Below are 13,460 nucleotides of genomic sequence, written 5' to 3'. Positions count from 1 at the left end.
TTCTCGCGCATGCGTCGTGGTGCTTTGTGAGTTCACGTCAGAGACCCAGAGGGAAGACAAGAACTTAAGTCGTTATTTAGATTTTTTTTGCGCACAAAAACCATTCTCGTCACTTCATAAAATTATTTTAGAACCGCTGTAGTGAGATGGACTTTTTAACAACGTCTTTAGTACCTTTTATGGGTCATGAGAGAGGAAATGTCATTGCTGCCAATGGAGGCCTTTCTGAGCCATCGGATTTCAACAAAAATATCTTAATCTGTGTTCTGAAGATGAACAAAGGTCTTACGGGTGTCAATCGACATTAGGGTAAGTAATTAATGACAGAATTTTTTTGGGGAAATAAGCCTTTAAGACTGAAGACAACAAAAACAACAAATTTGTTTGAAATTGCATAAAAACTTTCAAATTCACTCACAATGAGACAATCAACCTGGTAATTAAGGTAAGTGGGTTGATTTTGTCATGAAGGGTGCTTTGCCTATGTAGAATGACCCAAATCAGTCAGTTATGCTCTGTAGGGTGTAGAGAGTACTACGCTTTGGAACTCACAAGAAATACTAAAATGAGTGGCTCATAAAAAAACTAGATGACTGAATAGACACTACAGAGGGCCCAGTTATCTAAAAAATGCACCCCTTGAATGCTGTGATTCATTAAGCTGTGTGCATGCACAGACCCACATGAAGCAAGTACAAGTGTTTCGTCATGAAGGAGGCCTCTGTTTGGGCCAATGGACTGCACAGAGCTCTTTTGCTCTTTTTTAAAGCTAATTTTCTCTTAAAGGGGACATTTCATGGGATTTTGCTTGTTCTGTTGAAATTAAATGTCTTCACTAGAGTTACTCAGGTGCAGTACTCTTTTGCAACTGTTTTTTTCCCATGGTCATTGAGCCGTGCTCAAATTTTTAGGAACCAAGCAAATTTATACAGAGGGGGGGAGGTGGGGAGAACAAGTATTTGATACACTGCCGATTTTGCAGGTTTTCCTACTTACAAAGCATGTAGAAGTCTGTAATTTTTTATCATAGGTACACTTCAACTGTGAGAGACGGAATCTAAATCCAGAAAATCACATTGTATGATTTTTAAATAATTAATTTGCATTTTATTGCATGACATCACCTATCAACTAGTAAGAATTCCGATTCTCACAGACCTGTAAGTTTTTCTTTAAGAAGCCCTCCGGTTCTCCACTTATTACCTGTATTAACTGCACCTGTTTAAATTTGTTACCTGTATAAAAGACACCTGTCCACATACTCAATCAAACTCCAACCTCTCCACAATGGCCAAGACCAGCGAGCTGTGTAAGGACATCAGGGATAAAATTGTAGACCTGCACAAGACTGGGATGGGCTACAGGACAATAGGCAAGCAGCTTGATGAGAAGGCAACAACTGTTGGCGCAATTATTAGAAAATGGAAGAAGTTCAAGATGACGGTCAATCTCCCTCGGTCTGGGGCACCATGCAAGATCTCACCTCGTGGGGCATCAATAATCATGCGGAAGGTGAGGGATCAGCCCAGAACTACATGGCAGGACCTGGTCAATGACCTGAAGAGAGCTGGGACCACTTTCTCAAAGAAAATACTGCTCAAGCCAGGAGGAATGGGAGAAGGTCATGTAGTCTGATGAGACAAAAATAGAGCTTTTTGGTCTAAACTCCACTCGCCGTGTTTGGAGGAAGAAGAAGGATGAGTACAACCCCAAGAACACCATCCCAACCGTGAAGCATGGAGGTGGAAACATCATTCTTTGGGGATGCTTTTCTGCAAAGGGGACAGGACGACTGCACCATATTGAGGGGAGGATGGATGGGGCCATGTATTGCGAGATCTTGGCCAACGACCTCCTACCCTTAGTAAGAGCATTGAAGATGGGTCGTGGCTGGGTCTTCCAGCATGACAACGACCCGAAACACAAAGCCAGTGCAACTAAGGAGTGGCTCTGTAAGAAGCATCTCAAGGTCCTGGAGTGGCCTAGCCAGTCTCCAGACCTGAACTCAATAGAAAATCTTTGGAGGGAGCTGAAAGTCCGTATTGCCCGGCGACAGCCCCAAAACCTGAGGAGTGGGCCAAAATCCTGCTGCAGTGTGTGCAAACCTGGTCAAGAACTACAGGAAACGTATGATCTCTGTAATTGCAAACAAAGGTTTCTGTACAAAATATTAAATTCTGCTTTTCTGATGTATTAAATACTTATGTCATGCTGTAAAATGCAAATTAATTACTTTAAAATCATACAATGGGATTTTCTGGATTTTTGTTTTAGATTCCGTCACTCAAAGTTGAAGTGTACCTATGACAAAAATTACAGACTTCTACATGCTTTGTAAGTGGGTAAACATGCAAAATCGGCAGTGTATCAAATACTTGTTCTCCCCACTGTATATATTTTTTTTATTATTGACACACACAAGTACTGTAGGTCTACTGTCCCATGTTACTTAACTATGTCTATGTTACTTAACATACATTTTAAGAATATCACTAACACTGATGAATAAACAGTATAAGGTAAGGATATTAAATAGCAGTCCTAAACTAGTTTTTGTTTATACAGTACATTAGTAAGTTGGTATAAGCCACCACAGTCATCAAAAATATAGAAAATAACACAAAGTGAAAATAAAGTGGTATAGAAGCTAATTACACTGGTAAATACACAATACATACATGAACTGATAAACATATTGACATCCTGATCCTGATTAATATATTGAACATCATACCTACATGCAAATTCTTCCGAGCACACACGACATATCAGTTAAATGTATAGGTACTTTTTGGTAATTTCATGGCAGTCTATTGACAAGGTAATTACGACTTTGCATGCTTGTAATTTTTTATTTGCTCTTATATAGTAACGTTTTTTTTTTAGGTGTGAGTCTTTTTTATTTCATAACAAATATAACGTTAGAATAATGACACTGACATATAGCTTGCATAGACTGTAAAAAAATATGGATGTAGTGTCCGTGACGTCACCCATAGGATTCTGAAGAGCCGTTTTGAAGCGTACAGTAGGGACGAGCTGGCCGTTGCCATCTTACCGATGACTAACAGACAGCAGACAAACGCGCGTCACTCCTGGATTATAGAAAATGTGCAAAGAGGCGGGACATGGGCGGAGCTGAGGTGACGCGATGACTAACAGACAGCAGACAAACTGCAATCCACCTGTCACTCAAAGTGGCCACGCCCTTAATTATGCAGAACTTTAAGGCTTTATATAATGTAAACTAATGAGTTATAATCCCCCCACCATGAAGGGCAAAATTAGCCGTATAGACCAAAACCACAATTTGTACCAGGCTGTAAACATGTTTTTTTCTGCTGTAAAGTTGGGCATTTTAACATGGGCCTCAATGAGATTCTGCTCCCTTCCGGAGCCTGTCCCTAGCGGTCAGTCGATGAATTGCAGTTTAAGTCACTTCCTTATTGCTTCAAGAGAAACTAGGTAGCTTGATAGCTATACTTGATAGCCTGACGTCTCGACTGACAGCAGATAAAAGATAATTTTCTCATCAGACAAAAGAGTCTTTCTTGCACGCTCATCCTTCAAAATAAAGGTCTTGCATCAGAAAAACAATTGGAATTACGTTTTTTGTTGTTATTGTTCTTTGTCTACACACACTTTGCGACCCACTCAGTGGTCTTACGACCTGCTTTTGGGTCGTGACCTACCAGATGAGAAACACTGCTCTAGTGTTCACAATGTCCACCCTGATAATTTAAGGCAACTAAGCTGCAAGAATGACTCATTCAGTGCTTGTGACATCACAACCATGAGCTCATTAACATAACCCTTGTTTGCGAATGCAAATTGTTAAATGTTCATTATTCTGCACTGGTTACACAGATGAATAGCAGTGTGAACTATGCCAGTATGTGGACATTGATTATTTATAATAGAGGTCATTTACATATAGAAGTCTTAAAGGTACAGTATCAAATCGCTATTTTTAATTCTGAGAGTCAGAGAGGGGATGGAAAATGCTCGTGTAAAACTAAATTAAGCTGAAGTGAACTTCAGGGGCAAAAAAGCACTATATATTTGTAGAACATGGCTGCTTTAAGGCCGCTGTGTTGCCATTCAAATTTTAGTTAGTGAGAAAATTAAAGCTTGGCTTTATCTTAAACATCATAGACTGATGCAGAGGAAAGAAGCTTTGTGTGTTCTGCTCGTGAAGAGTATTTGACCTGCACCCAGAAATTGAGACTTGTGGAGCTTTTGATATAGCCACTAAAGACCAAACCCAGGTCATTCTGTGAATATGCTTGTGTTGTATATTTGTCAGACTTTCAGAAATATGCTCTGTTCTAGTGTAGGCACTTAGGTCCAGATTTACTAACAGCTTGTGCCAGCGAAAAATTAGCGCTGAAAAGGCTTCTTTTTTTTGTGCCTGACCTTATTGCATATGCATTTGTAGGAGTTTCCCTTTCAGATGCAAAATTTACGGGAGGAGAGTATTTTAATGAATCATGCAAGGTGATTTACTAAGGTTTGTGCTCGTCAATTTACTGGTGTTTGCCGCATTATTTACCGCCCAAAAAAAGCATGACGATAAAACCAGATGCTAATTTGCGCTGCTCTTGGTAGATTGTGTTGGTCATTATGGACATGATCCGGCTGCATCTGTGTTCTTTAATTTGCGTGTCGTCAGTAGATCCCAACAGCGTTTTAATGGGATTGCACTCTCACGCTAATTTGCCCTGTTTAGTATGATGTAGCATATAATTTAACTGCGGGAAAGATGGTTACATTAGTATAGTGTTTGCGTGTGTCTCGACAGTTATAAATAAAGCCACATTAAGCTTAAACAACTTGTCAATCATCTTGATGGATGACGCAGAGGAAACTCTGACCAATAAGAGGAAAGTTGAACTCGTGTCACATTTTAGGTTTGGTATCTTCAGGTTCGGTGATAAAAATGACAACGCTAAATGACTTAACGCGACCAGGACTTAAAAAAATGTGTTGGGGGGGGTTTAATTGTATTTACGCTTCAAAAAGTTGCGCATGAAAGTTGTGTTCATTTGTGAAAATTATCACAATTACCAAAATGTGTAAGAATTATAAGCTTTTGTTGATGGCTCTGTCACGGTTGGTGGCTGTAATGAAGAGCACAACGAAGGAGATACTCAATGCTGACTTTAATCTAATGATAAACACAACAACACAACCACGTACACATTGATGTAAAACAACAACTATGCGAGACAAGGAACAGACAGAAACTGAGGACTTACAAAGGACTGATGAGTTAATTAACGAGACACACCTGAACAGAATACTCAAATCATTCAGAAACCATAGAAACAAACAAGCAGGGAATGGTGGAGAACTGAGCCACTACAGAAAACACTAGAACAGAACAGGAAAGTTTACAAAATTTAGGTCCGGCCCAAACAAACCAAGTGAACCGAACTGCAAGTTTGAACACATCCTAACAACTAGTTGTTCAGTTCAGTTTCACACAGACTGCGTATAATTTTTGTATTTTTCTGAAGTTAATTCGGTTGTAGAATGCGGTTGTTACTCCCGTAAATTACCGAACTTTGTGTGTACAGAACAGAATTAAACACTAAAAGACAACCAAATTTATCTGCTGTGTGTTTGTGGCCACTGTAGCTGTTGCTCTCTTGAATTCTTTTACTCTCAGATGGGACTTTTCCCTTTTGTATTTCACATGGTGTAATCTACATGCTGCCTGTCACGATCATGTTTCAATCTCAGTTGAGATGGCTTTTGTCAGGGGTTTCCACAGGAAGTGGGACTTTATCTACCTTTTTTGTCAAGTGTATGTTACACTCCGACAACCACCATAATATCTTTCAATTTTGATGTAGGCCTACTATGATTTGAAAAAGCTGAATTTGTCATTAATACTTGATACCTGAGCAGTACAGCTTTAACCCTTCATACAGTTGCTTCAGCATCTATTAAAAATCCCACTGATGAAACAACAATAAAATGTTGTCATTTGAATATATTATGATTTAGTGAAAGCTGTACAGTAGCTTTGAATATTTAACACATACACTACCTTTTAAAAGTTTGGGGTAGTTAAGATATTTAAATGTTTTTGAAAGGGGTCGTTATGCTCACCAACGCTGCAATTATTTGACTTGCTTTTATGATTTTCTGCACTTGCTTCTTTATATTTTCTGTACTTTTTCACTCTCATTTGCTCCTTCCCATTGCTTTTGCATGGCCACGCTGGCCACCTCACTCTCCGGTCTGTGGACAGGTTTGGAATTCAGGAGAAAATAGCAGCAGTCTGTCCTCCTTCCAATAACCCTGCGCAAAGAATGTGAGCTTCAGAGACCAGACAGGAAACCCACAGCGTGTGTATGTGTGTGTGTGTGTGTGTGTGAGACAGAGAGAAGCAAAGCAGGAAGAAGGAGAACGATAATACCATGAGCAAGAAGAGAGCACTCCTTACATGTTACATTTATCTTTTGTAGCACAGGAACAATTTAGCAGCACTTCTGTAGCGTTTCCAGATATTTTTGGTCCAGGTGGTGATGGAGAGGTGAGGGATCATTTCGTTTGAAAAGAATGACGGTGTCACAGTATTTTGAGAGCACACTGTGTGGTTTGATCTCACGTCTGATTGTGTTGTGAGCGCACCTGAGGTCTGTGGGCTGCTACGGTCTAGACACACTTCACACTCTGTTTCCCCCTCATGACATCAAACACCTCTCACACGCACATACACACACATTCATGCAGGCCCGTCCTGGACCTGAGCAGAAGAGTAGGATTAACTCTAGAATCTGTTTGGGGATTATTGGCTTCACCCCACCTGTGCAGCAGAACACACCCCTGCAGAGGCCTGTCCATCAAGCCACTGGGGTAATCTCACAAATCCTGTCAAGAACATGGTCCAGGTCGTATTTCACCAAAAAAATTGAGTGAAAAGAAAGAAAAAAGATATATACTATATGTAAGTTCTTCTATAGGTTATATTGCTGTTTATATACCAATGGCATCAGTTTTGCCTGACAGGGGGATTGTTCAAGAAACCTATTTGAAAAATTATTTTAAATTTGCAGTTCTGTTTAGTCACTCTAGTGGCACAGATATCACACATTTTAGTAAAAAAAAAAGAAAAGAAAAAATAGTATGTTTTTGCGTTTTTATAACAATTAAGTACAACTCCTAATTATAATTGTTTTATTGCAAATGGTCATTAACAAAGCAAAATTATATATAAAATTATTATAAAATTATACAAATGAAATGTAATATTATTAAAATTGTATTTATATATCATAATAGTATTAGTTGTATAGAGTGGTGCATGGATGACATATTTGTTAAAGCCAAAATCAAAGTCAATGCGTTTTTTTTTCAATGGGTTTTTGGATAAATGCCTGAAATAAGGTCTGGGATGACCAAAAGCTCAAGATATTTTCACTTTTATTCTACAATATAAAATACATCGGTAAAACCCTCTTGTGATTTTTTTAGTGGCTAAATGGGACTACAGAAGTTGTCGAGCACATTAAACGTCATCCGAACAGGTAAACTCATCTACGCATTCACAGCCTTGTTGTGTTTATAATCATGCTCTTGCAAACTATAACTCAAACATTCAAAAAAGACTGAAAGAAGCTTTGTGATGGTGACGTTGCAGTCATGGGACCGCGTTGTAGTTCGTTTATAGCCTACGTTTGGCTTTTGACTTCTGCCGATTGTATTTATGCTTCAAAATTCATGAAGTTGTGTTCATTTGTGAAGATTATCACGATGAGTCTCTTTCACAGTTGGTGGCTGTAATGAAGCGCATGATGAAGGAGATACTCAATACTGACAAATCTAATGATAAACACAACAACACAACCACATACACATTGATGTAAGACAACAACAATGCAAGACAAGGAACAGACAGAAACTGAGGATTTACAAAGGACTGATGAGTTAATTAACGAGACACACCTGAACAGAATACTCAAATCTATTAGAAACCATAGAAACAAACAGGCAGGGAATGGAGGAGAACTGAACCACTACAGCAAACACTAAAACAGAACAGGAAAGTTAAAACGATACAAAATGTGAAAAACAGACTCTGACAGTCACAGACCTTGCAATAATAAGTAAATGGAAAAATCCAATTGAATATTTGTCAAGGGAACCAGGGTGATGCTAACTTCTGGGTTGGTCTACAAAGAAATGTAACGACTGAGGCACTCTATTGCTTTTTGCATTATTGTAATGAGAATTCCGGAAGGAAACATGCGTTATTGTCCTAACAATGTCAGAATGCCAAAAATCGTAATGCTCCTTATAATACAAGCCGGTTGTTTTTCCACCAGAGGGACAGGGCCAACTAAGGGAACTCGGAAAACTTCCAATGAGGGCCACAGGATAACTTAAAAGTAGTTTATTTAGTAGTTTATGTTAATTATTTATTATTAATGTATAAAAATCATAAATTGCAAGAAACACATCATTTAATAATATTTCCTTTTATTTTTCCTCAGTAACAAGCAGTTTTATCATTAATATTGGTATTACCTTAGCCTAAATGGGCTAATCCTTCAAATTTTGTGATGGACATTTGGAAGCTTTCAGGTTGAAAAAGTTTGACCACTGATACAAGCATCGGTTTCTTTATTCATAATATTATTTCTTTTTTTCTTTCTTTTTTTTGGGGGGTGGGGGGGAATGTGAGCTGGACATGTTTTCGTGACATTCACAGACATCTCCGTGGGTGACTAGTGACCTGGCAGTGTTCCAGCCTCCATCCCTCTTACACACACACACTGATGAGGCTGACTGGGCTTTGAGCACCTGGGTGTTGCATGTGTGTGGGTGCTGGTCCTGGAGCTGTAGGGACTTGCCCCAAGAGAAATGTTTATCCTACACCTCCTACTCTTAAGTGTGCACTATTCTCTATCTTGACAGCTGTACTTAATGTGTGACTAAACAGATCAATGTTCTCTAAAATCCTTCTGCCCCAGAACACTCTTTTAAGACGTACTAAACATTGTTTACAGGTTTAGACTTCTCAGGGCAAGAATGTCAATGAAGATAAATGTGTTCTTTTTCTAAAGAAAATGTTAGTAGTTCGTATCTGTACAAGATGCTAGCAGGTTACATATATGTGAAGTTTCTAGGGGGATTGATGAGTGGTTGCTTACACAGTTTTGAAGAATTATTCATGTCTGTAGCACAAACAGCTTGGGACAAGTTACACACTGAAGTTTAATAAATATGGTTAGAGTTTTGTTCAAATCACACATGAGCTGTAATAAAGATGGTGCTTTACTCTGTACACATACTTTAGTAAATGTAAACACTGCAGATTGTGTTTGTGTGTTTAAAGTGTTGTGGGTTTTTTTACAGGCTCAAGGAAATTGACATGAGTGAGTTTGATGCCACCACTTACGACCGTTTCTCAGGAGCGGTCCGACGACAGGTCCAGTCGCTCCGCATCATTCTGGACAGTCTGCAGGTAAACACCTCTAGTAGTCCCACTACAGGGGCCAGATTTACTAACAACTTGCGCCAGCACAAACCCTCTTTTGACATTAAACAACTACTGTCAGGATTTACTAAAGAGAAATTAGTGCTGAAAAGGCGTGGACAGTTATTTGTGTGGCTTTTTTTTAGTCATGCAGCGTGATTTACTGAGGTTTGCTCTAGTCAGTTTACTGGTATTTGCGCCATTATTTAACGCCCAAAAAAGCATGTCTTAAACCAGACGCTAATTTGCGTTGCTTTTGGTAGATTGCGTTGGTCATTATGGACATGATCCGGCTGCATCTGTGTTGTTTATTTTGCCCTGTTTAGTAAATCTGGCCCCAGGTTTGTCCAGGGCGTTGAGTGGGCTGAAGACATTCTACTGGTTTCTGCCCTGTGCATGGGCTGCAGTGACTAGAGACCAAACTTGTTCATGTTAGGACTCACTTAGAGGGCCCTATCTTGCACCCAGCGCAATTTACTTTGTACACCGACGCATGTGTCATTCCTATTTTGCACCCGCGCAAAGCGCGCTTTTCCCTCCACAGAAGCACGTCGCTAAACTAGTGAATGAACTTGCGCTCCCTGGGCGGTTCAGCGCAAAAAAGGAGGCGTGTTCCGGCGCAAACAATCCCTGGTGCTATTTTGCTGTTCCATTAAACAATTGCGCCACTGACCAGAAAAAACCTAGTCTAAAGTCAGTGGCGCGTTGCGCGTTGTTCATTATGCTATTTTAAGGGCGCATGCTTGACCATAATGTATAGCGTGCAAAACGAGCATACACTTTGCTCATGTAATCTACACAGATGCAACAGTTATTTTTGCAAATCATAAATTGTTACACTAAAAAAATATTAACACGAGATGACGGAAATCATTGTGGTGTGCCACGAAGATGTGAAAAAATAGGCATAAATCTAGCTTACAAATGATTCAGGCTAATTGTAATAATTAAGGAATAGACCTGTTTGCCCAATAGTGGCAAGACATATATGTATATAAGGACATCTGACAAATTGGTTTGTCCGTCAAGAACCAGGAAAAAAAATCGACTGAAAAACTGAAAAAACTGAAAGACTGAAAAAAAAAAGACTGTGAAATCACCTTTACCATAATGTACAACATTACAACTTCACTTCTCTGTCTTTCACTGCTCTTACAAGAACATCAGTCTCCTCGGCTGTGAACCGCTCCTGGCGTGCGCCTGGTAAATACGCCATAATAATAGCAATCCATAATGGAACTTGCGCACCTGCTTTTAAAGGGAATGTTGGATGACGCTCGGATTGGTTTATTCACCGGCTCCAGCTAGCCTACTGCTCAATAAGTGACAAAATAACGCCAACATTTTCCTATTTACATGTTGCGATGTGTATAGTTACATCGTGTACTAAGACTGACAGAAAATGAAAAGTTGCGATTTTCTAGACCGTTATGGCTAGGAACTATACTCTCATTCCTGCGAATTAATCAAGGAACTTTGAGTCTCATCCATGGGTGCAGCGGCGCAATGATATTACGCAGCGCCTGAAAATAGGCTGACTTCCGTCAACATAACCAACGTGACAACCTGCTTGCACAGAGAGCGTGCTGGGTACTCTTTTCAGGCGCTGCGTAATATCATTGCGCCACTGAACCCATACGGATTGATCTAACTCTGGGGGAGACGGTGAATAAGTTAAAATCAAAAAATGTACTGTGTTCCTTTAACTATTTATCAATGTAATTGCATTACCATATGGCTTACCTGACTACTCAAAGTTTTGAGGTAAGTAAAATGTTTTAATAGCTCTAAGGCTACTTTTGTTTGATAAAAAAATACGGTAACACTTTACAATAGGGTTGTATCAGTCAACATTAGTTAATGCATTAGTTAACATGAACTAACCATGAACAACACCCATGTTCAGCATTAGTTAATCTTTGTTAACGTTAGTTCATAAAAATCCAGCTGTTTATGGTTTGTTCATGTTTGTTCACAGTGCATTAACTAATGTTAACAAGATTTTAATAAAGCATTAGTAAATGTTGAAATTAACATTAACAAAGATAAATAAATGCTTTATAAGTGCAGTTCATTATTAGTTCATGTTAACTAATGCAGTTAACTAATGAACCTTGTTGTAAAGTGTTATCAAAAATACAGTAAAAACAGTAATATTGTGAAATATTATTAGAATTTAAAACAAAAGTTTCTTCTGTTTGAATATATTTTCAAAAGAACAGCATTTATTTGAAATAGAAATCTTGTACTTTTTAATGGTCTTTACTATCACTTTTGATCAATTTACTTATTTAAAATCATTCCATTTAATCACATCATTACATTGCAAAGTAATGTAATGATGTGATTAAATGGAACTTTTCAGTTCAGTTAATGAGTCATATGTTGATTCAGTACCTGCTCGGCGTCTGAAGCCCCGACTACCAGCGACACGATCCCATTCATTTCAATAGCATGTCAAGTTCATAGAGAGCTTTACTCAGTCCATTTTAAATTCAAATTTTGTCCGCCTCTGAAGTGGGTCAACCATAGATATTAATACAGTATGTGCTCATTCAAGGATGTGGATAGTCAAAGCATAGCATAACTATTACGCACCTTCCGGGACATCAGTGAGAGCAACGGTTCAGGAGAACGAGTGTGACCTTCTGTATCTCTAGACACGTTTTTTTAGCGTTTGGAACATGACAACTGCAACAAAAAGCAACAAAATTGTCAAAACATTTAGCACATGTTCACATAGGAATATTTTGTCTTACTTACTTTCAACACTTTCTGTTTGTTTTACTGATTTTAAATCGCTTCAGGCGATTCAGTGAGGGGTACAGTCGGCAGGCACCGCTGGGAGAAAAAACTAAATTTAAGCATCTAAAATATATGTAAGCAGCTCAATTATACAATGTATCCTCTTTAGCCTAATGCTGTTAAACTGAATGTATGAAGCGAAGCAAACTTTTTGCTTAAATATCCACAACATAAACATCGATGCATTGAGCCTGAACTTTACAAAAACAGTAAAGTCTGTACAAAAAGAGTAGATTCATTTACATAAAGTTTATTTTTGTGGATGACAAGCCAGTTACTTGCAGTGAGTATTCGTGCAAGCTCTAGTGTGCACGTGCACACATGGACACGCACATAACCACATTTTCCTTTAGCATCTCAGCCAACTCACGAGAGGGCCATCCTGTCCTAAAGACCAAAAGTACATGCGTTGTTATTATTATTAGGCGTCCTGCCCTTCTGATTGGTCTGTCGATATGGACCCAGGCGGTCGTCATTCTGTATGGAAGGATGTCCGGCAGCGCGTCTGATCTTTTTTGTTTGGGTGTGGGTGGACGGAGTGCTAGAACTCGAGTGGAGTTTCTCAGAAAATGCTGATTGAAGACCAGCTAGTTTCCCTGTCTACGTTCAACTAAATGAACAGCGGCAGCTCGGTCTGATCTGAGATCTGTATCCGCTCATGGGGATTCCCTGTGCTGTGTGAACGGAGGGCCGGCTCCAGCCTCAGGGAGGATCAGGTTCCTCTTTGGCAGCCCGTCCAAGGAGCTCTGCTCAAAGACAGATGTGTTTATGTGAAAACATGGTGACAAGGATTATCTCTGTCTGTCTTTCACAGTCCAGTCTTCTAAATCAGCGCTATCTACTTTCACCTGCAATAGCGTTGTAAAGAGAGCTGGCAGCCATAGTGGCTTGTGTGTGGTCCAGATGAGCACACTGGCATCATTCTGTACTAGTCCTGTCCTGAGAAGAAGTTAACCTCCACGTCACCCTGCGCCTCTGTTCTCTGCTTGGGATTTTTCCAGAAAGTAATTTGACCACTGCCTATTCATTTGCTCCTGTAAAGATGGCGACACATACACTAACAGTCAGAAGTTTGGAAACATCTAATCATTCTTTACTGTTATTCCAAGATGTTGAAAATAATAATAATATTAATAATTATTAAGTCTTCAACCAATTTTGTGAG

The 13,460-nt window shown here is 39.2% G+C and overlaps 1 protein-coding gene across 3 annotated transcripts in view; it reads left to right on the top strand.

Moving 5' to 3' along the window:
- vwa8 (von Willebrand factor A domain containing 8) overlaps positions 1 to 13,460 on the top strand; it is a 140,286-nt gene that overhangs the window by 105,080 nt on the left and 21,746 nt on the right. For all 3 annotated transcript variants that reach the window (XM_079820977.1, XM_079820978.1, XM_079820979.1), the window contains exon 40: positions 9,370 to 9,478. In XM_079820977.1, the coding sequence (XP_079677103.1) occupies positions 9,370 to 9,478 (109 nt within the window). The remainder of the gene's footprint in view (positions 1 to 9,369; positions 9,479 to 13,460) is intronic.

Source organism: Gobio gobio, assembly GCF_949357685.1.
Source record: "Gobio gobio genome assembly, chromosome: 7".
In the NCBI taxonomy this organism is placed as follows: domain Eukaryota; kingdom Metazoa; phylum Chordata; class Actinopteri; order Cypriniformes; family Gobionidae; genus Gobio; species Gobio gobio.
This window is presented reverse-complemented; position numbering and strand designations above follow the sequence as displayed.